The 25,263-nt window shown below is 32.5% G+C and overlaps 1 protein-coding gene across 3 annotated transcripts in view; it reads right to left on the reverse strand.

The window, feature by feature from the left end:
• Positions 1-19,838, reverse strand: part of LOC131160441 (potassium channel SKOR-like) — a 69,443-nt gene extending 49,605 nt beyond the window's left edge. For 2 of the 3 annotated variants that reach the window (XM_058116124.1, XM_058116125.1), the window contains exons 1-5: positions 19,631-19,831; positions 19,124-19,551; positions 14,216-14,440; positions 8,451-8,514; positions 6,823-7,162 (exon numbers count right to left, since the gene is read on the reverse strand). In XM_058116124.1, the coding sequence (XP_057972107.1) occupies positions 6,823-7,162; positions 8,451-8,514; positions 14,216-14,440; positions 19,124-19,356 (862 nt within the window). In that variant the 5' untranslated portion in view covers positions 19,357-19,551; positions 19,631-19,831. Of the gene's footprint in view, positions 1-6,822; positions 7,163-8,450; positions 8,515-14,215; positions 14,441-19,123; positions 19,552-19,630 lie in introns of all 3 variants that reach the window. The other variant, XM_058116123.1, reaches the window with a different exon arrangement.
• Between the last annotated feature and the right edge of the window lie 5,425 nt (positions 19,839-25,263).

Consider the following 25,263-nt stretch of genomic DNA (forward strand, 5'->3'; position numbering starts at 1 on the left):
AATGCTCACTCTTGTACTTGAATCAAATAAAAATTACAAAAATATAATTTAAATAATAAAAGTACAAATAATGCAAATTAAAATATTATAATAGAAATAAAAAATTATTATAATTATTTTACTTAATTATTATTTTTCAAAATTCAATTTATAAAGACAGTCTTATTGTACTTGACAATTGAAAATTTGTAAAAATTTGTAATAAATGGATTTTATTATTTTTAGTTTTATAAAAAAAAAAATTGGATATTTTTCTTTTAATTATATTTCAAATTCATATCATTTTATTTCAATTTTAATTAAAAATATGTATAAAATGAATGATTTAATCCAAAAAATTTAATTTTGGATATTATGATATTCTAGCAACAAGTTGTTTTGCAATTGGAGACCATAAATCTGGTTTTCAATTTTCTTGCAAACAATTGAAAATTGTCAATAGAAATAGAAAAACTGGTAACGTAAACGAACACATTTTCATAATTTGTTTCTTTGCTATACAAAAACAAAAAAAGAAAACATAGCCACTACAAAACAAACTGTTAGATGTTTATATTTTAGCTAGGTTTTTATATTTAGTTTGGGAAAATTCTTGTTATTTTAGGAGTTTAGACCAATTTGGTATCATTTCTATTTTTGTTTCTATATAATAAAGAAATAAATCCTGAAAATGAGTTTGTTTATGTTGCTAGTTTTCTGTTCTTTTGACGATTTCCATCTGTTTGTGAAAAAGCTGAAAACCAGATTTTATGTTTTTCATTTGTTTTGACAACCAGTTGCCAAAATATTTTAGTATCCACAATTAATTTTTTTTTGGATTAAATCATTCATTTACCCATACTATTAAATTAAAATTAAAATTAAATGATCATATGAATTTAAATTATAATTAAAATAAAAAATTCTCATAAAATTTTAAAAAATTAAAAAATAATACGTCATTTAAAAAATATTTTTACTATATTTCAATTGCCATGCTAAATAAGATTGGTTTTGTAAAGTAAATTTTGAAATATAATAATTAAGTAAAATATTTATACTAGTTTTATTTTTATTATAGTATTTTTATTACTTTGTAGTTTTATTATTTTAATCATATTTTGTAATTATTATTTGATTCAACGACAAAAATGAGCATTTGCTTAATCAAGTATTAAATTTGCTTTAGTTCTAAAAATATTTAAATTTTAGTTTCTATTTCTGGTTTGCAGTTTTTGTTTCTAATTTTTGTTCTCATAATTTTTGACAATGATACCAAATAGTTCTTATTATTTTGTCCCCTAAATATCTCTAAGTGTCTCTATTTTTCTTCTTCCCTTCTCTTTTCCTAATTCTCTCCCTTCATTCTCTGAGTGCCTCTATTTAGGAAGTCTAATACTTGTTCTACATCAAATTGGTATCAGAGCAAACTACAATCACCAGCCAACCCCATTCAAAGTTCAGAAATTGCAGGAACTAAAGCACTATTCATTAGCCTGCAACTTCTCCAGAAAATTATACTTGTGCCATTAGTTCGAAACCCTAACTTCTACAATCATCTTGCAACACCACTCACACCAACGAATACCCACCCCCTCGAAACACCCCCTCTGAAGTTTTGTTGCAGTTTGACCACCAGAGAGCCCTCACATGCTGGTTGAGACTTTTCGCACCACCAAATCTCACACTTCCTGCAGTTTCTGTGATACACTGCCACCCTCACTAGAATCTCCACCCCTCAATCTGCCACCAGCCAGAGCACCATTGCCAATGGACCCTCTCTGGCAGCACATGCACCCCATGTGCCGGCAGCCTACGAGTGGGGAAATTTCCAGAGTCAATATTTGCAAGAAATTGCCTCCAGGCGCGAAAAATTGGGTTTTCCTTGAGATTTTGAAGCAGAAATTGGGAGAAATTTAAGTGTTAAGCCGTGATACATGTTTGGAGGATAATTTCAGCACTATCACTGGATTTAGACTTCATTTGCTCCATTTTGTGAGCTTTGATGTTGTGCACACTTGAGATATTGGACTGCTAACACAAATTTTCCAAAGTTTTGAAGGCTTATCAGCCTTCAAATTGAGGCCCAGCCACTGTGTTTTAAGATTTTACATACTTTTGGAGGATAAGTTCAGTGTGCCAGCACCCTTATCCAAGTTTATAGGTGGAGTTCTCTTTGAGCATCTGCAAGAAACTGAAGTGAAATATTAATGTCAGACCCAGGACCTTTTGGTAACATTGTATGGATGCACACTACTTGGACTCCATAGAAATTGTTTAATGTTGCTGATCTAATTGGTACTTGTTTGAATTTGCATTGGTCCATATTTACTCTCCAGTAAATAATAATACTAATTATTATTAATAGTGAATCAGGTATTCCTAGATCCTCCCAAGACATTCAATAGAAAACTCAAGCTGTTGAGGATAAAACAATCAAATATCAAAAGTGCCTAAACAAATTGTTGGGTAATTGAGTATCATGACTACATAAATGATTTTCATATCACTAGCACACAAATTTTTTATTCTTCTATGGATACGGGTCATGAATCTTCTCAAAACGAGGTTGCAGACTTTCTTTAGTAACCGTAAGCACTGATGGAACCTCTCGCCAGAAATGGACCTTGATTTGTCACCAAACTTTGTTGTTAAAACTTGCAATGAACAGCAAGATGAGTTGCCAATTACTAGGACAAATATGTTTGTCAATGCCCTTGCTCTTCAACCTCAATTTCCCATTTCTAACCCAAAGAGTGAGGAACAATCGGTTGCTGTAGAGTTTGTAAAAAACTATTTAGTCATGGAACCTATTGTGAAAAATCCTCTTGAGATTTTTCTCCTCCATCCAGTAAACTTGTGCCTCCATCCCTTTCATCTTCTCCCTTTAGATTTTCCCAAACCAAAAATCTGGTGAAACATCATCCATCATCTTAGAATATAGACCAAATGCATATTTTCTTGAGCTGCCAATAGATTAGATTGTGAAAGAGAAGTTACAATGCATGGGCACAAGAAATCAGCCCAAAAAAAGAAGAACAGAAAAAAATAAATAAATAAATAAACAATGAACAAAAAGAACAATTAACTAAGGAAATCCCCTTTTAATCCCTTTCCATTGTAATTCGCCAAGGACTATAGATTTGCTAGCTCCCTTTGACCCTTCTTCGCTTTGAACTTACCCCCAATAAATCACACTTCCATTCCTCCAGCATCGCATATTTCTAAATCCAATTTATCCAATATCTCTTGGGCCACTAAATCCTTCCTAGAAATCATCTCCACTGGTGTAGGTAAAATTCCATCACTGCACTGGCATTTTATTACCCAATCTATTGTTATAAAAAATAGAAACCCCCTCCAATCCCTCCAGCAGGGCTGGATGAGCATATGATAGGTTCCCAGGATCATCAGATTCATCACAGGAATCAAAAACATGACCATATTGTTCCCAAATCACATCCAACAGCAAACCCCCATCACACTCAAAACTCACTTATGTCATCACTACCATTATCTGAAAAATCTCCCCATTTCTTGACCTCCTTTCTTTTGCAAGCTCCAGACTATACTACTAGTAAATTAGATTAGGATCTTAAATTGATTTTTTGTTTGGAGGACTTATTATTTTGTCAAAGGACATTGCAGCCTTCTATGCTCTTGCAGTTGGAGGATCTTCTACACATTCTCCATTGGTGATTGACGACGCAATACAGATTGTGCCACCTCTTGGTTTGCCTACATGTTTGACCTTGTTCCCATTCATAGGGTTAAAGCTACTACACTATTTCAGAAATTGAGGTCAAGTTTTCTTTAATAAGGGGAATTTGATGGAGAACCACCAATGGAAAATTTTAGATGTTTATATTGTAGCCAGGGTTTTTAGATTTAGTTCGGGAATTTTTTTGTTATTTTAGAAGTTTAGCTCATTTAGGTTTATTTTGTGTACTTAGATACTTTGGGTTATTTTGTAATTCCTTGTTTTGTAGGGACTTTTATGTAAATATGTGTGGTAGGGGTGGGTATAAGTGTTGTGCATGTAAGTTATTGTACAGTTACCATCTGAAATCAGAATTGCTGTGCAGTCTCCCTCTCTCTCTCTCTCCCACAGATTCTCATCCTCTTCCTTCTTCCTACTTCATCTTCTTCCTCTCCCATCTCTGTTCTATTCTGCCCCCTCTCTCCCTTAATTCTCTCAATCCTCTCTCTATTTCTGAAGTCAAACTTTTGTCCTACATCACAGGAGCTTCCTCCTAGTCATCTCAGACATTTATTTTATCTCATCAGCTTAAAGGTCTCTCAATACATTAAGCTCAGCTCACCTCAATAGGGCTCCAATTGAGACCTCCAACTCAGAAGACCCTTAATAAACAGGTTCTTGTAAAGATTTGTAATTTTATCTCCAATCTAAGAATGTCCCTTCACCATATTCCAACTCCTTAATAAAAGAAGGGGTCTGTTAGTCACCAACAGATGTTCCCTTCGCATGGCTGACACAGAATCAGTAGAGCACATCTACTCCTTCATTGCACTTGGACCAAGAATCTTTGAAATATGGCATTGCCTCCAATTAGACAATGATAGGTTATCGCTAACTTTGTGGGAGGGGAACTCTGGGTCTGGAAAGGGATTGCGGCAACAAAAGAGAAGGAAAAGGCTATGTCCCTCATTCCCCTTGCAATTTTCTAGTGCATTTGGAAAGGGAGGAACAGGACAGTGTTTAAAAATTCAATCTCAGCACTCCAGATCAGCAAAGATCACTGGTTTACCACAGTTAATAGCTGGCATACTGGGAGTGTTTTTAATGACTATAATGTAATCTTTGAATTTTGTAACACAGTTCAGGGTGCTTGAATTTCTGTGCTACGGGCTGGCATCCCCTCAATGCCTTTTCAATAAATTTTCCTTTGTTTATCAAAAAAAAGAAAGAAATCCTTGATAAAATCTTCCCCCCTCCTCCCATTAGCCACCTTATGAAAAGAAAAATTACAATATCTTACCTGTGTAAATATTAAGAAAGTAATATTCTAATTTTATTTGGGCTTCCTTATTTTATTTTCTTGATTCCAAAGCATATCAACCCTATAAATATAAGATTTTAAGTAATTTATTTTAGAATTAAATATGATGAAATGAGTTTAGATTGTTAGGTTTATCCCTTGTGTGAGGATGTAAAGTACTGGACACTAATTTAATCAAACCATTAAAATTGCATGCTGCTTTGAAAGAGGACTCCACATAACAATTGTAACCAAGATGACAATGTTAACATCAATGAGAAAAAAAAAATTAAGAGATGCTTTGGAAGAATGTAAAAGCAACCTTAAATGGGGCTTAAGCCAATTGATTTACTCAGGGCATAGAAGATCCATAACGAAACAATGAAAAACAAGTTTTACCACAAGTTCAGAAAAGAGGAGAGAAGCACAACAAAAAGGGCTAAATAGTCACTTTCTCTTCAATAAACCAATTTAAGGCACTGGCAGATGTAAATGTAGCACCAATGATGAATTGAAAATGATGAAAAACTCTCACTAACACTGGGTACTTAGTAAAAGTACATCAACTCAACTGGCATAATCTCCGATGTAAACAAAACAGGATGGGGCGAAGCAAATTGCTGGAATTTTGGGATGCAGAAACCGATATAATGATATGATTACTTGGTGTGGCAGGACAAACTGTTGACTTATTTTCTCACTGATTTAATTAGGCCAAGCCTTGCCCCACTTGTACAGGAGCCTATTTTTAATCACAAATCAAACTAGTTCATTCTAAATTCCCTCTTGCATATGTTGTAAACTAAGCCAAGGAAAACACATTTTTAAATGTGAACAAGGCACACGTAACATCCTCTAGAGAAAACAATTTAAAATAGCATCATCTCCTTTAAAAATTTAAAAATAAAAAAGAAAAAACTCAAAAATAGCATTGAAACTACTTGTGAGGGTGAACTTTGGCCTACTAATAAGGGTGTGAGTGTGTGACAGCCAAACCTAGAGGTCACAGGATCAGACCATGGAAAGAGCCCCTTCTGATGTGGAGGTAAGGATGCCTGTACCATGCATTTCCAAAACCACTGGTGTCACATGGGAGCCTTGTTCACTAATTGTTCTTTCAACTCAAATCGCTCAATCTCTGACAGATTTAAGCAATTTTCCTCCTCATTTGTTAGTTATATTTCTTTCTAAAGATTTACCTAATTTCATTGAATTTGTTACCAAGGTTCTATACCATGTAATCCCATGACATACGACAGATTTTCAATCTACAACTGAGTCATGCACTCCATAAGATGACTAAAGTGCATTGATAGAGTTGGCATTATGGGTTTTGGAAAAGCAGCCCCTCCAAATGCAAGGTTAGGGTAAGGTTGCTTACAGTAGAACACTCAACTCAGACCCTTCCTTGATAGGATTGTTAAAGCTTGATATACATTGTTGGCCCACAACCTAAAAGCTTAAGCTTTTAGTGAAGTGGTAATCTAACATTGTATTAGAGCTAGTTACCCGAAAGTCCTAGGTTCTAGTCTTGTTGCCCACATTTATTGTATGGTGTTTAAAAAATTGGTATATTCCCTATAATGGGTGTTATCTATTGTGTGTTTATCTCTCCACGTGCTCTCGGGCTGCACATCCAGGGGAGTGATAAAGCATGATATACATTGTTGGCCCACAACCTAAAAGCTTAAGCTTTTAGATAAAGTGGTATCTAACAAGGATCATGTGCACTAGATGCTCCTTTTATATATATAAGATGGCTCTATGAGAATGAAACCATAAACTTAATGTTATAATGTTATATCACATATCATATCATGATAAAAGCAGGGAAAAGATTTACCTACAGTGGCCATGGTCACAATGGCAAAATAGAGGGAAGTTGTGTAGCGCTTCCAGAGATCAATTTCTCTAAAATGTGAATAACTAAAGTCGCCCAGCTTCAAACTTCCAATCCATGTGTGAGCTTCATCTTCAGCAGGTAGAGTGGTGGCTAAATAATAGAAGATGCAAGCTGCCGTATGTGTACAGTAGAGTTCAACAGCAATAAGTTTCACAATCCTAGTAAATAGGTAATTTATCCTTATATCCTTCTCCATAGACTGGAAAAAATCAGTGACTTTGCGCACACGACATAACCTGATCCACAAAAGGTATCTCACTTCTTCTTTTCTTCCACAAGCCTGATTAGAACAAATCCAACATGTCAACTATGAAAAACAAAAAGTGCTAGAACTTGAGAAAAAAGCACATAATATAAGCTTTAGAAAAACGATTATTAACTTCCAGAAATCACAAAATATCATGTGTGTTCTTCATGTTCTAGAATTTAAGATATTGTATCTACAAAACTGAAAATTCAGATGCACAGCTAACTGGCACAACTAGTGTGCACACCGACCCACATGCACGTGAAATGATATAGTACCAAAAGATGTGCACACGAAGGGTTGTGCTGAATGGTTGTGGAGGTGAGTAGTGCATATAGCAGCACTCATCATAAAACTATTTCAGAGGTTTTTTGAAGAGGAAACAATTAAAAAGTGCAAATCTCTTTGCATACACACACACATTTGGGATGCACATTTCACACCTTCATATGGGATAAGTTTTGCAGTTCACCAGTATAATGAATATGCCTGAACTTATAGATTTAATTCATATGGAAGAAGTTTTGCAACTCATTAATAGAATGAATATGCTCAACTATAGACATGATTCAAGGCTTTTCAAACTGGAAAAAAATAAAAAATAAAATAAAATATTTGGCCCATGCAATCAAGATTTCATAACAACAACTAAAAAAATTAGAGAGGATATCATTGATCAAAATTTAGTTGGGTAAAATGGAAATTTTGGATTTTCAAATCCTATGGACTCATATGCAAAGCAAATAAACTAATTTAATTACTAGAGATTGTTCAAACACTCCATGAGGACAAGTGTTTCATACTTACTAAAGAATTTCCATGGAAAAAGCATAATTCTTCCCTCATCCCAACCAGTAAACAATATACTAAATGGGAACAAAAGTCAGAGAAATTGAAGAATAAGGACTTCAGCTATATAATGAAATAAAGAAACGGCTGCAGAAGTTGATAATATCCAAAAAGCAGGATTCTTGCAATTATTTATTTGAGTTTAATTCAACATTTACTGAATAAATGAAAAATATTATATATTAAATTTTAATTGAAATCATATATTGTAAAAGAGATTATCTTGCCCAAGCTAGTAATCATGTCTGACTAGGTGCATGTGCGTTACCATCAAACAAAAAGTAATATTGACCGCAAACAAACCAAGTATTCGAAAAATAAAAACTCCCAAACTTGCAAACACAGTGAAAAACAAAATTAAATCTCCCTCAAGAAATGACAGTGCAAATTAAAAGGCAAAAAAACCAAAGTGTACAAGCTGTTGGTACTATAGTCATCACAATATTAATAGGGTAAAATAGTATATATATACCTTGTATATAATGTCCCAAGGCAGACAACCAAGAAAATCAACGATAAAACTAGATTTCAAGTACCTGTAATAAAATATGTAAAAAAAAATTTATATCAGCAGTAAACTAAAGCAAATTATATAATATATATATTATGTTGTTATGTGGACTCATGGACTTCATTTATATACATTTACATGGTTGTAATTGCTATTGAAATCATGCCGCGAAGGTGTAGAAAAGCACTGGGACCAACCACTTGTGAGATGAGAGATCACATACAATAGATAATTTTTTTAAAACAATTTTCAGTGCAATGATTACAGCATTTACCTCCAGTCAAATTCTTTCATATCTTTATTTACCAAGGAAAACATTTCCAGCATTATAAAAGGAAAAAAAATACTATCCAACAGTAAAAGTGATCGAGCAAAATCATTTCTACTATAAGTTGAATAATAAAGCATGATTCTTTGCATTCATTCTCATATGGCATGAAAGACAAACTATATTCAAGGCCATAATACCATTTTATAAAGAAAATATGACCCCAGCAGGTCTTCTGAGGCCAGTTTAGTATTAAAATGAAACAAAGACAGCAATTTTTTAACAAATGTATCGAATGTAAGTTGATTCAAACAAGATTTGATTCTCACATGATCAATGACTTCCCTTGAAAAGGGTTTTCTACTTACACTTAACAGCCCAAATTTTCTGCCTCTTAAGTGACTCACAAACCTCTCCTTGATGACTATTGTATGCACAATGAACTAGAGAGATGGCAACCACCCTTTATTAGTGAATTAGAAAGTTGTCTTTTGGATCCCATGCATGAGATCTTGCAGAGATCTTAATCCTTGGACCTTAGCTATGAGGGTTGGACTAGGATTCTCTAACCATAGTTTATTTTTACTAGGACTTTAGATGCTTGTAGTAACTCTCAAAAAATAATAATAATAATAATTATCCCGTAATTGAAAATATTTTGCAGATAATTGCAAAGTAACACTAGGAGTAGGGACATTTGCAAGGGAGTCCCTTTCATATAGCCTCTTTATCAATAAGTCTGTAACATAAGAATTATATTATTTAAAAAAAAAAATTGCAAAAACATTAAAAAAGGGGACAACAGCACTAACAAAACAATAAAATAAATTCAAAAGAACAAAAAACAAGAAGTGCAAGAGAACTAACAAAAGGTAGCACTCCAATGCCCCAACCATCACGAAGAGGGAAAAGTTGATTCAATCGCCCTCAAAACATAATCCTAGGGAGATATTTTCACCATACCCAGTGAGGTTGAAGCCTTGTACACCAAGAAATCATTTGTCCCAGAAACTAACTTTCGCTCTAGCTCAAGGGGGAGTGTTATTGGTCATTACTTGCTTAGTGTCAGTTCTTTAGTTTTTTTTATAGGAAAAGAAAAGATTTCATTAATAGGAGAAGAATTTACACAAAGGAAAATAAGACAACTCCTGAAAAATATGGAACAAACTAGAAGGGAAAAACCAAAAAAACACAACAAAGAAAGAAAAGGAAAAATCAAGCCAACAAATTCCTCCAATCTCATTAAACTTCCAAAAAGCTTACTCCCCTAAAATACTCAAACACAACACACCAGAAAGAGGCCATATAGTGAATCTTTTCCTAAACCAACAGCCAATTCAACTTCTTTCCCAAAAAAATCCAGGCATACAGTTCAACCATAACCCCCACAAAACTTAACTTAAGGGTCCAGAAAACAGCAGCCTTTTTTTTTCTCTTGCTTTCTTCTTCTTTTCTTTTCTCTTCTTTTCTTCTTCTCTCCTCTATCTCTAACTTTAAATAGAGTTCTATGTCCAGTCTTGAGTCTCAGTCTTGTCAGTTAAGAAAACATCATTGTGTTCCATATGTTTCCTGATTCAAGAAACAAGCACCAAGCCCTATCATGTTAGTCCATTCTTATGTTTGGGGTCCTAGTTGGGTTGTATCCAAGTTGGGTTTTGACATTTTATGACTTTTGTTGATGATTATTAAAGAATGACTTGGCTCTATTTAATAAAATATTGTTGCGATTTTTTTCAAAACTTTTATGCCTTTCACGCCCACAATCCACAACAAAATGGGGGTTTACAAATAGAAAAAGAGGCATATCCTTGAAGTCACTTGTACCTTGCTTTATCACATGGGAGCTCCCAAAATGTTTTGGAGTGATGTAATACTTACTAGCTGCTCTCTCATCAAAAGAATGTCATCCTTTGTTCACGGTGGTAAAATTCCTAACTCTATTCTCTTCTCAAATTCTCCTTTGTTTTCCCCATTTATTTGTGTGTGTGTCCTTTGTTCATTAGTTAACTCCCTGGGTGGATAAGTTGGATCCTTGTGCTATAAAATGTATTTTTCTAAGCTACTTATGCACTCAAAAGCGATATCATTGTTAGCCTTACTCTTTGTCGTTTGTTATGCCTCTGTCAATGTTACCTTCATTAAGCATAAACCATACCATTTTGAGGCCCTTAAGTGCTTCTAACCTCGATGAGTCTCTTCCTCTACCTAATCTTCCTCATTCTAACTTATCTTTTCCGCCAATCATCCACGTGCATCTTCATGTAGTTTGAGTCCTTCTCATCGCCTCCATCATCCTAACTTGGAGTTGTATACACAACTGCAAAAGGGAGGACTGAGGAGTGTCCCCTACAGCTTCTATTCACCTTTGATTTCCTCATCTAGTGGCCCATTTTCTATGATGTTCATCCTCCCTTTGATGTAAGGTAAATGCGCATGTACACAACCCCTATAGCTAACTTGGTTTGCTATGATTTCTTGTCACCCCCATTTTAATGTCCGGAGTCAAGCTTAGTATGTCGACTCAAGAATCAATGTATGGTCTAAAGCATTCTCCCAAACCATGGTTTTGTCAAACTTGAGTTTGGCCTCCAACAGTGAAAGTCAATCACGTCGTATTTTATTGTCAAACTCCATGCGGTAGGGTTCAACTTGTTGTGTATGTCGATAAGATTGTGATTAATGGCATCTGGCAATGATGATCAAGGTGTCTAGGGCCCAAAGCATTTTCTACAAACTAAGTTTTAGACTAAAGATTTGGGACCGTTAGATTACTTCTTGGGTATAGAAGTATCAAACATCTCCTATGGAATCATTTTGTCGTAGAGGAAGTATGTTCTTCATCTTTTAGATGAGATTGGGATGTTGGGATTGAAACCTATTTATATACCCATGGATCTTAACAATAAGTTAGTGCTAGATATGAGTGATTTGTTGCCTAGCCTAGATGATATCAGAGACTTGTTGGAAAGTTGAATTATCTCATAATCACTTGACTGAATCTTCCTTTCATGATAGATGTTGTGAGATAGCTTCTTGGCTTTCCAAGAACAAGTCAATGGGATGCAATAATTTCGCATCCTAAGATACCTCAAAGATGCACCTAGGAGACGTCTCTTATATCAAGATAGGGATCACATTTATATTCTAGAGTATACAAATGTAGATTGTGCTGGGTCACCTTCCAATAGAAGATCCACAGTTGAGCAGTGTGTTTTTCTTGGTCGTAACTTCATTTCCTGGAAGAGTAGTCAAGCACTAAGTCAAGAGTAGCCTCACACTATATGTGAACTTGTTTGGTCGAAGAATATGTTGGAAGAACTTGGTTTTCCACTTTCTCGATCTATCAAGTTGATGAGTGGTAGAGTTGCTACTTATATTGCCACCAACCTAATCTTCCATGAGCAAACAAAAACATCCAAGTTGACTGTCACTTTGTTCAAATGAAGCTAGTACAAAAGCTCATTACAACCACTTTTGCGAACTCTGAATACCAACTTGCTAATTTGGGGGGTGTTTGGGTTAAATTCATTTGTAACGAGCTAGGAACATATGATATGTATGCTCCAACTTGTGGGGGAGTGTTACTAGTTATTTTGGTCATTTAGCATTATTGATATGTACTATTGTTATGCTAGTAAGCGTGAGTTAGTAGGGGTATTATGGTCATTGCAATGTATTTGACATATAATATAAATAGAGGGAGAGACCTATTGCGGTGATTAGGACTCCAAATTTAACCAGTACTTCAACAGTTTCTATTTCCTTCGAAATTTTGTTCCTTCAAAATTGTAATTCTTGATCCATGATCTCTAGTCGATACAGTCTTCATTCAATAAGGCATTACCCGCACTAAAGATGGAGTGCAGCAATGCATAAATTCTAAGCTGAAATTATTGATTAATGGAATTATGAAGTGGAGCAATGACTACAACATTTTGAAGTAATTCAAAAATTTCGCAATGTGGCTGTCAACATTTGGTCAATTCCACAGTTCAGTGCAACATTTGGTTTGCTATATATGCAATATTGTATTCAAGCAACGCAGCAGTATTATGAATGCATATTCTGCAGCATTATGATGCAGCAATGTACAATGCACCATTTGGACTGTATATACTACTAATATATGAAACCAACACAATCAAAATGGAATATTTGATGATGCATGCATTTTGGAATTTGATGATGCACTAATTTCTTTGTGTATGGCACACTTACTGGTTCTAACTTAATATGCATGAATTAGTGGTCTATTTCAAGAAGACCCAGCAAAAAAATTGTATGTTTGATGTGTGTGTGTGTGTGTGTGTGTGCATATATATATATATATATTTTATAGCAAAAGAAAATATCATTACTATTGTTCGTGGATGGTTATACAGCATAATTCCATTCACCAAAAACCTTAGTCTACAATTTGAGGATGAGTGTACTGCATAATTTAGTACGGAATGATGCCTCATTTAATGAGGGCCGCCTGATCAGAATCAAGGAATAAGAATTAAAATTTTGATGGAAGTAAAAATTACTATCGTTCAATGAATTAGAATTGCAGTCTTGAAAAGAATTAGAATTTTGAAAGGATTAGATTACAATTTTGAAGGAAGTAGAATGACAATGCATTAACTCCAGTAGTTTAGGACGACATTGCAAGAATTCCAGTATTTTGGTGTGACAACACATGTAGTGGCTTCTATGACTCTGTCCTAGAGTTCCATCCAAAATCCTCAAATCAAGTCAACGATGGGACAACAATGCAATAATTCTTGAGTTTGATGGTATTGGAAATACAAGTTGAAGTTTGGGGAAAAGCATGCAATTCAACCAATAATTTGAGGATTACTGGTGCAATTTTCTTCCTTGAAAATATATGCAGGTACAAGGGGAATAAAATGAAGTAATTGAGTCCTTGATTCATAACCAACAGATAAATGGATAATATTGGTTCTTGAAAGCATACATGCTTGACAGAGGAAAACATTACTAAATATTAATACAACTCATATTCATATTGTGAATGTTATTCACATAGTATAATAAAATTTAAGATTGCAATTTTAATTTGCATTATGTCTGTTCAACTTAATAGGATTTTAATAGCATACAAAAGAAAATTCTGTCATCATAAAGCAAATACAAACGTTATTCCATCAAATATAGAATGGGATAAAAATAAATGTTCCATGATAAAATTTCAGAAAAATTATTCATTGCATATCTCACACTACGGGCTAACAAAAGTTTTTGCATTGTGATTTATTCTATGACAACAAACATTTTTTCTTTATCATTCTATTCTTAAAAGTAGACTTTCTGTAACCTAAACAACAAAATCATCAAAAACGGTTAGACATTCAAAACAAATTAACAGGAACGCATAACGTACTAGTATGGTCACTCTTGGGGTTGACAGTGGCATGTTGGGTGCAGATTGGAGAAGAGAGAGAGAAGAACTGACCGAACTGCAATGAGCTTGCGCTTATGAACCATCCGATAAGTCTGGCTGTCCCTGTAGGCAACGAAGAACTGCAAGAAAATGTCCACAAAGAAAGCTATCTGTCCCGCAATGTCCAGGAAGAGGAGGTTCTCGGGCAACCCCCTGAAGAAGCCGAACTCCAATGGAGTAAAGAAAGACGAATACACCGCCCATATCAGTATGAATTTCACCCATGCCCGATACCACCTGCAATTTGTTTTCATGCATCAGTTTGACCCCCGATGACATTTCAAAACGAGAGAAAGGCATAGCAAGCGAAATAACCCTTCTGGCGCGAAGCAGTTCCGGGAAGACACAGGAATAAAAATTGAAAGCTCGCTCGACGGAGTCGTAGTCAAAATTGACTCCACGTTGACACGAGGCTCCCAAGACTTTGTTTGAAGGAAGAAAAAGAAAAAAAAATGATAAAGAAACGTAGTTGTTTGTTATATTAAATATTATTAAAAATAATTTTTTTAATGTAGTTAAAACTAAGTATTAAATGTTAATAACATATAAAATCAATATTTTGTTCATTAATTGTTAAATACTTTATAAAAAGAATTTTGTTTTCAAATCTTTTTAATTTTAAATAGAGCTTAAAAATCCGAGTATTCTGATTTTTTAACCTTCAACCTTTATAATTATGTTAGCATTTAAAAATGTAATTGTTTCTTAAAATATGCATAAAGTTAAAGAAATGGTTGGTTGGAATACAAAAATTTTGAAAAACTAGTTCTTAATTTATTATAGCACCAAACTCTTAATTTTAAAAGTATCTAAAAGAGTAATTGGTTGATTTTCTTTAGTGTTTAAAGAACATTTCATGAAATGCTTAAGCACTCGTAACTTTTTTTGGATAAAAAAAGAAAGACCATTCTCGAGCATACCAAATAAAATTTCAATACAATTCAAAAGATTTAAACATACACTATCTGAAATGTAATAAAACTCAACTCAAAAGATTATTTTAGTGTTTAATTAGATAAAGTAGTTTGTTTCGTATTATTTCAAAGAAGTCATTCACTAGAAATTTATATTTTAAATAATGAGTAAATTGAAAATTTGATAAGTATTATTTCCGAAGTGCTAGGTTGACATATTCATATTTGAAATAGAATTTTTAGAATATGAATAAACAGCCAAGTTTTAATTTAGAGAATGTGAAGGGAAAAGGGTGCAGAAAGTACACATCAAAAGAATAAGGGGAAAAAATTTTCAATTATAAAATAGAAGGACAAAATAAATATCACTCAAAATAGATTGGTATTTATGAAGAGTACAGAAGGTATATTTCCAATCTTTTTTTCCTTTCTCAATTGAGAGAGAGAGAGAGAGAGAGAGAACTTTTTTTTAACCTTTTTCCCTTCCATTCCAACTAACCAAACAGTGTACATTTTTATGACACTTCTTTGGCCATCGACACAATGATTAGCATCAACTTTTTAAAAGGCAGCCAAAAAGGTGGATGCAGTTGAAGAAAAAATTGTAGGAAGGATTGGTCTGCCCACTATAACTAAAATATTTATATTAAAGAAAAAATTCCTTTGTCAATAATAGTCAACCACCAAAAAAACATAGAAGATAGTGTACAAAGCTTAATTTTATATTTTTTTTTAATGTTTGCAAAGTATGAAATCATATTTTAAGTATACCTCTGCAGAGCCATTTAGTTCTTTAAAGATTTTTAGAAACATGATATTCATAACATGTTATTTTCATATTTGGTTGAGTATGAGAATTTGACATGGAAAAAATATTCACATTCTTAAAAACAAAAGAATTCTAATGAAATATGGACATCTTGTTCCCACCTCCCCTATAAAAAAGTTTCATCTAGATCTCATTCTCAAGGAAATTCTACCTTTTAGATCCAATTGTCCTAGCTGTTTTGACTTTTAAACAACAATGTCCTTATAATATAATATAATCAACTATGTTTTTATATATTCATAATAAATTATTAATAAAATGAAAGTAAAACTTTTCAATTAGCATGAATATTAATTATTTTTTAATTATAAATTGCATATAAAATGTTAAATAAATATATAAATTATTTTTAAAATTTATATTAAATGTGTAAATGAGGGCAAGCCTTGGATCAACAGTAAGGTTACTCCTTTTGTGATCGGTTGGTCATGGATTCGAGTCTAAGGAAGCAGTCTCTCTACATAAAAGTAGGGGTAAGACTGTGTACACTGTGACGATCCTATCCTTGTCTACACAAAATAGGGTGCCTTTATAGCCCAAGGATGCCCTTTATATTAAAAGTCTAAATATTTATAAATTAACATTTTAATGTATTGTTACAAGTGTAATTTATTATATAAAAGTAATACTACTATTGTATTATAAAATTTTAATATAATAGTTTATATTTAGACACTAAATTGTTCCCAATTATTTTAGTTAATCAAATATTAAGTATCAAGTGTTTTAAATTTAGAATTGCTGAAAATTTGAAAATAAAATTTTAATTAAATACATATTCTTAATAAGTTTTTTAGTCGAAAAATGTAATTATTATTCATATATTAGTTACACATGTGTCAAAAGTATAATGGTCGTGTTCCTAAAGGATTTCATGTTGAACTAGACACTAACATGAGAATCCTATGTACATTTCTAGAAATCTTATAAAGCAAATTAAATAAAAATAGTTTTATAAGGCAAACATCTTAGTCCCATCAATAAAATTTTCAAGAATGTCATTTTATGATGATATTTTTTATGTTGAGAACCAAGCATCCCCGTACGTACGTTAGCAAATCTTTCAAAATTTATAGAAATGTGATGCACATGACATTTAATTTCCACGCTTTTTGAAATATGGAAATTTGATGAGGCCAACATGTTTATATTCCTGTGGGTATCCTATTCCTAACTTCCCTATATATATAAGTTTTATGAGAATCTTATTTCCCAAACGAATTTTACTTTTTGGACCAAATTGCTCTTACTATTTTAGTTTATGCTTCCATAAAATAATATAAAAGCATGCTATTATTATATTTAAAATAATAAAATATTAATAAAAAAAAAACACTAACTTATCTTGAGATTTGAAAAAAAGATACTAATTTTTCTTGAGATTTTTAAAATTTTAGGAACCTTTCCTAAAGTTTCAAGAATTTTAAGGACCTTCCTCGAGTTTTACAAAAAAAACACAAATTCCCTTGTATTTTGTAAAGAGATAAATCTTTAAAGCGAGATTTGTGTATTTTTCCCAAATCTCAAGGGAGGTCTGTGGTATTTTTGAAACTTTAGGAAAGCCAATAAAATTTTTAATTTCAGGAGAAGTTCTTATCTTTCTGTTAAATCTCAAAAAAGGTGATTATCTTTTGTCCTAAAATAAATAATAAAATTTTAAATTACCATAATAATTATTTTAATTAGAAAATATATAAAATGCTAATTAAAGATATTATTTATAGTGTTTTAATTAAAAAAATAATTTTAAATTAGAAAATAATTAAAATTCAATTAAAATTTTAATTATTTTTCAATTAGAAAATATTAAAATGAAAATTAAAAATATTAATTAATACAAATATTGGTTAATTTGTATTGTCAATTACAAATATTAAGAAGGAAATTTGGTTTATCTATTAATTATATAATTTTTAAAATATTTATTAAAAGTGTTTATACTTATGTTTTAATTAATATTTTGATTAAAATTCGTAATTTATAATTTAAAATTAATATTATTAGTCTTCTAAAAATTAATATAATAGTTAACATTTAAATAGTGTACTATCCTCAATTATTTTGCATAAAAAATAATGTTACTTTTATAATTATTACAAACTTTAGGATATATATTTAATTAAGTATATATTTTTAAATAATTTTAATGTTAAAAAATATAATTATTTTTTATATATTCATTACATACATATTAAGAGTATAATAATCCCCTTCTTAAAATTTTGATCAAAATTCTCACATTGAGCTACTTTCATAGAAAATTTATGTATATTTTAAAGAATTTTATAAAAATTAAATACAAAATATTTTCATAATACATGCATTCTATTCACAGGAATAAAATTTTTGAAAATGATATTTTATAAAAAAAAATTTAATATTTCAAATAACACGTTTTTTCTTTACACTTTTTATAATTATTATTATTTTAAATAATAATGATGATTGGACAGAAGGCTATTTGGGTGGACACTGGACAGTCATCCCAGCTCCCAACCAATTTATCCGCTCTGATTCTGAACATTATAATCACATATCAGATCCTCCAAGGCTACATTGCCATGGTTAAATCCTTAATCTAATTTAAATGATTTAATATTTTAATATATATATATAATATAAATTTTTAATATATATAAAATATAAATAATATATATAATATATAAAATGAATAAATTTTAGTATATACATAATATAAAATATTTTAATATATAATATATATAGTTATTTATTATTAATTAATACTATTTGGTGAATGGAATTACCAAATTCAAAAACCAAACGAAAAACTGAAAATCAAAATTTAATGAAAATAAAAATTTATGACCACCACACAATTTGCAATTGCCGCATCTATAGGACGCGCACATGCCACGGTGGACACTAACATGGCCGTAACCCTCTCCCATTTTGTCAAAACCCCGATTAACAAATGTCCACGTGGTAGATTTACTACGGTTAGATACTCCAAGCAAATGTCAAATCAACGCACCATACACCAGCTATGTCCACCACTCAGACTCCACCACGTGTCAATTAACTCAAACTGCTGCTTCACCACCCCGCACCGGGACGGCTAAACCGGAAGTCCCAAAACCCGACTTCAAAGAGCGAGAGAAAACGATTGGATACAGAGAGAGAGAGAGAGAGAGAGAGAGCGGGAGATGGTGGTGGTACCTGTTATCAGGATGAATGGCAAGTCCACCGGAAAGGTCTCTGATGCCACCGATGACGCCCTCGCGGCTGAACTTCCGGCGAATCGATTCCACTTCCAATGAGTTTCTCAACAAAGCAAGTCCGCTTCCTGGAGACGACACGGTTCCATCCCTTAGATTCAGATCTTCCACCTCGAACACTTCTCCATTAATCGATTCTTCTCCCTCATTTCCTTTGGTATTATCGTTTCCCATTTATCCTCCGGAACATCGATCAACAATCAACCAATGAAACGATCAGTATTATCTATATTTATATATGTATCCACTACACATCGATCTCCATAATGAAGATCGATCGTTCTCCAACAATCCAGCAAAAAGCCAGAGAATCAGGTGAGGCCAATTAATGGAGATTCGTTCTGGACCACAAAACTCGGTTCGGAATTCCTGAAAAATCACAAAATCAATTTATAAACAAACGTAACGGAAAAAGGAACAAAAGGTGATCAAGTTGAGTAGTCTTAACCGTTAAAATGCTCCCGGAAGAAAAATGTCACGAGCATTTCAGAGCAAAATCACGAGCAAAAAGGACTCGCAGCGATTTGATCATAAGTTCGCGTGTCCACACCACGGAGGATAGTGAAAACTGAAAAGCGGGGAGAGAGAGAGAGAGAGAGAGAGAAGGGCAGAGTGGTCATGGGAATTCCTGCGGCTCTGTTTTGTGTATGTACCGTATCCGATAGCGCACCAATTCATTCGTAGAAGTGGATTTTTCCTAATTTTCTACAGCTTATTTTTAATTTGCGTCATCCGCCGGCGCTTGGATTTAAATCCTGGTGTGTCGGATAAGTAGAAAAAACCGAGGGCTGCTAACGTGCGCCTAAAAAAATGTGCTTTAAGTTTAAAATTAAAATCAGAAAGTGTGCGAGTCAATTTAAGTCCAAAAAAAAAAATGAACATATGAACATACTTAAATTACACAACATTTCGCTTCAATATTTTAAAACAAGCATGTAACACGAAATGGTAATTAAATATATATATATATATATATATATATAGAATCACGATTTCTAATGTATAATTTATAAAGTGAATAAATAAATAAGATTAATGTGTCAATCCAAATAATTATTAAAATGCTATTCTATTTTTTTTATTTTCTAAACTTACACAAGAAGGTTGAAACATATTTATATTGATTTCTAAATTACCTATATAAATATTTAAAAATTAATATTCTTTTAAACATTTATAAATTTAAATATAAAAAATCAAAATTATTTTCCACTACTAAACAAGCTTTTAATTACTTAGGAGTTAAAAAAGTTATTATAATACTACTTCTTTGCACAAGCATTGTGTAAAATTTTTAAAAGTATTGAGAATGTAGATAAGAATTCGTATTATATTGATCTGACAAATTTTACGATAGTTATTAGTTACCTAAATGAATTCATATAATCGATCCCACCTAACGGGATTTAAGGTTTAATTTGTTATTGTTGCATAGCGGAGGTGACATTAATTATTTGAGATTTTAAGTGACTAGTTAAAAAAAGTTATTTGTAAATGAATTATAATACTAAAATGATTTGAATGTTATTTTACAAATAATAATAGGGAGTTTCCTTTATAAAATAGTATAGATCATACAGAAGTAGAACAAATACTACTTAACAAAACCAGCGGGGACCGTAAAAGGTAATGGTGATGTGTCTCGGGAGTCGAGTTGGCCAAACGTCCAATTGATACACAGAAGCAATGTCTACATCCGGGCTTTATCTTGATCAGCGAGATCTGGGGGCGGAGGACGCTGATTCGTAGGTTTGGTGCCGCACTAGGGGTCCAAAGGGTTCGTTGGTGGCTAAAGTTCCTATGTAATAAAAAATAAAAAATAAAAAATTACTACTTAACAAAAGAAATTCCTTCATGGTATATACTTTAAAGTCCCATTTGAAATTTGAAAAAATATATTGAGGAAATAGAATCAAAACATAAAAAAATTAGATTTTTCATGTATCCGTATCAAGAAAAGTTATAAATAAAATCAAATGTATTACAAATAAATTTTGACTTCGCATTGTATTATTATTTTATTTTAAAAATTTTTAATCATATCAAAATAAATTTTTATTTTCAATAATCGACAAAAAATATTGCGAATTCGTTTCACATGGCAAAATATTATGAATAATATTTCATATGACAAAAAAAATGAATTTGTTTCTTATTTACCTTTCTATTGTTTTCTTAATGCAAAATCCATAATCCAAACCGAGCATAAGTAAAATATTAAAAAGTCATCTCTTGTATATAGTGAAATTTATTATATGGATCATAGTCAAATATATAAACTAATAATAACTTCTATGTAATTATAATTAGAAACTCCGTTATTCTCTAAAGGAGTCAAAAAAATTGAAATAGTTTTTCATAATTAAACAATTTCTCATTTACTTACTTATTAATAAACAAAAAAAAGTATTATATTACTAGTTTTTCACACAAGCTATGCCCATGATTTTTATTTTGTTATTTTAATTTTTTGTAGAAAACTGTAATTAAAAATTTTAAATTGACATAAATATCTTTTAATAAAAAGATATAATTTATTTTAATTTTTTACCTTATTAGGAGCACTCTTAGCATTTATCATGGGAAATGAGAAATGATAAGTTATCATTTGATCCGAACGTTTAAAACAAATATAATATATCAATATTATATATTATGATAAAATGTAAATGTAATTAGAGACTACTTATATTTGGAAACTATTTTTTAGAAATATAGTAAATTTTAATGTACATAAACATAAATGTAACATGCAATACATAAATTTATATTTTTTAATAATTTGAATTTGGATTAATTTTATAATTTTAAAAACCATCTGAATGAATTTTAAAATTTTTTATTGCATGTAAAAATAACGTAACATAGTATGTATGTGTATATATATATATATATATATATATATATATATATATATTATTTAATAATTTAGATTTGAATTAATTTAATAATTTTAGTGCATGTAAATATAAATAAAGGAGAAGAAAGTAGAATCTTATATTTTATTTTAATTTTATAATTTTAATTTATGCAAATCTAATATAATAGGGTTGGGTAGGAGAGTTGTTCGAGGTAGATTAGTCAGAAGTAAAAAAGGAAAAGAAATTAATTATATTAGCACAATATAGAGTTGGAACAAAACCCTAAAAAAGAAAAAATCAGTGGGACCAACGAGATGTAAAGTGGGGAGAGAGAGATAGGCTTTAGCTTTAGTTTTTCAAAAAAGAGTAGTGGGGCCCATGGAGACGCTCTCAATTGTCTCCATTCATAAGCTTGACATATAGAGAGAAAGAGAGAAAGAAAGGGTGCAGAGGTGATTAATGATTTGTTGGAAAACTAATGTTCAACCTCGACGATTTTAATATTTTCTTTGATATTGTGAGTTTGAAAACGATGTTTGTTTCATGTGCATCATAGGGACTTCTTTTACTTGCCACAATATGTTGCACAAAACTGCAAATGTTGGAAGGAAAGATTTTATAATTAATCCTCCCTTCAGAATGCTGCTCTGTAAAGCCCATATGCTATTTAATCTTTCTATGAGAACAGGATAAAGTAATAAATGCAAATCAAATATTACTTATTGATATAAGTACTTATAAAAAGTATTTTCATGAAAAAAAATACTTATTTTTCATGACGTTTCAAACGAGAGCTTAGTTAAAGAAATTCCTTTGTGATGTATACTTTAATGTCCTAACTGAACCTTTGAAGACATCAAGGAAATAGAAAGAAAGAATAAAACAATTTTGTTTTTGCGTGATATGGAACAAAGCTTCAACCTCCACCCAATTCGTGAAGTAGTCTATGGCAACACGCAAGAATTTTCATTGCCCCATGGCTTAGGGCAACGACCCTAGTATGTCAAGCCCCAATAATGCAAAAAGACACAGATTGGTCAAGGGAGATAATGTACTAACAAGTGAATGAGGTATGTTGGCACATCTTTGGCATCTATTGCACCGTTTCACCAATTCTAGCCCATTCTTTCTTATGGTGGGCCAGTAGTATCCTTGTTGTAAGGCCTTGTGAGCTAAAGCTCTCCTAACTAAATGGTTGCTGCAAACCGCTTCATGGATTTCTCTCAGTACATACCTTGCTTCCTTGTTACCCAGGCATCGTAGATATGACAGCATTAAAGATCACTGGTACAACTCTTTGCCTATTATTGTATACGTGCCTACCTTCCCCCTCAACTTCAATGACTCCTTTTTGTCATCAGGTAGGTAACCATCCATCCTAGAGGTATCTTACCAAGATAGTCCTCAAATCTTCTTTGTCCTCCTCTATTGTGGCTATATCGATCTCAATTTCTTCATAGGTTGGTTTCTTTATCCGCTCCAGGTAGACAATATTCTCCCAATCCAGTTTTGAAGCTGAAGCCAACTTTGCCAATGCATTAGCTTTTGCCTTCACTGCTCGAGGAATGTGCTCAATTTCGAATTTAGAAAATGTTTTGATATAATCTAGCACATTTTCTAGATATCTTTTCATTTTTGGCTCCCTAGCTTCAAAATCACCTTTCACCTATTCAACCATAAGCTGGGAGTTGCTCAGGACCTGGAGCTTCCTTATGTCTAGAGACATAGAAAGGTGCAACCCTGCCAACAGGGCTTCGTACTCTGCATCACTATTAATTGTTGTGAACTCTACCGCAATACATATTGCACTTTAAATCCATTTAGGGCTCTAAGAATTAGACTTGCACCTCTATTTGTTCCATTCAAGGATCCATCGATATGCAACAACCGAACTTCCGACTCTTTGAATTTTTCATAGGCTTGTTCGACCACAAAATCAGCTAAGACTTGAGCTTTTATTGCAAGTCTTGGCTCGTAGTGGATGTCGAACTCTCCTAACTTGACTGAACATTTTACCATTATCCCTAAAGTTTCAGGCCATTAAAGGATTTATCTCAGTGGTATATTGGTCAATACAATTACTTTGTGTGCTTGAAAGTAGGGTCTTAGCTTTCTAGTTACATAAATGACCGCAAAAAAAAGCCTTCTCTGCTGGTGTATAATTAATCTCTGCTCCGCGCAATACTTTGCTGGTGTAATATATGAGTTTGTGCTACCTATTTTCCTCTTGGACTAGGACTGCACTCACTGCACATTGTGTAGAAGCCAGATATAAGTGTAAATCCTCTTCAGCACTTGCTTTTGTCAAGAGGGGTGGAGAGTTGAGGTACTTATTCAACTACTCGAAAACCTTATCTTGCTCTTCTCCCCATTCAAACTCTCCTACTTTGCACAATGCCTTGAAGAACGATAGAAACCTATCCCCTAAATAGGAGACAAACCTTCTCAAAGAGGCAATTCGTCCTATTAGAACTTGAACCACATTCTTTTTCTGATGAGCCCGCATCTCCATCAAAGCTCGTATCTTATTTGGGTTGGCTTCTATTCCCCTATGATTTACCATGAACCCTAAAATATTTCTTGTTGACACACCAAATGCGCATTTGGCTGGATTCAACCTCATTATGTACTTGCATAACAATTCAAATATTCTTCCCAAATCCTTTACGTGATCATCAGCTTTTAGGCTCTTCACTAACATATTGTCCACATAAGCCTCTATGGTATTCCCCAGGAAATCCTTGAAGATTTTTTTCACCAGTCTTAGGTAGGTTGCTTCTGCATTTTTCAACCGAAATGACATTACTTTGTAGTAGTAAAGCCCTATTTCAGAGATAAAGGCAGTTTTCTCTTTAGATTGTGGGTGCATGCAGATGTGGTTGTAGCTTGAGTATACATCCATGAAACTCAAAAGTTCATATCCAGATATGGATTCCACCAACTTGTCAATCCATGGAAGAGGAAAGCTAACCTTGGGCTATGCTTTGTTCAGGTTTGTAAAGTCAATGCAGAAATCACCAAAAGATTGGATGCTATGGAGATGGAAAAAGAAGAATAGTACAGAGCAACCTCAGAATCAACCTCCTTGGTCCTATGCACCACTTTCTCAGCCGACATATCATTAGACTACCTTTCAACATCAGATTTCTCTGATCTATTCTTTAGCAGCGCTTGCTCCATCGACGAACTCTCTTAAGGATAGCATGACACAAATGGCTAA

The sequence above is a fragment of the Malania oleifera genome, chromosome 7 (genome assembly GCF_029873635.1).
Source record: "Malania oleifera isolate guangnan ecotype guangnan chromosome 7, ASM2987363v1, whole genome shotgun sequence".
Lineage (NCBI taxonomy): Eukaryota > Viridiplantae > Streptophyta > Magnoliopsida > Santalales > Ximeniaceae > Malania > Malania oleifera.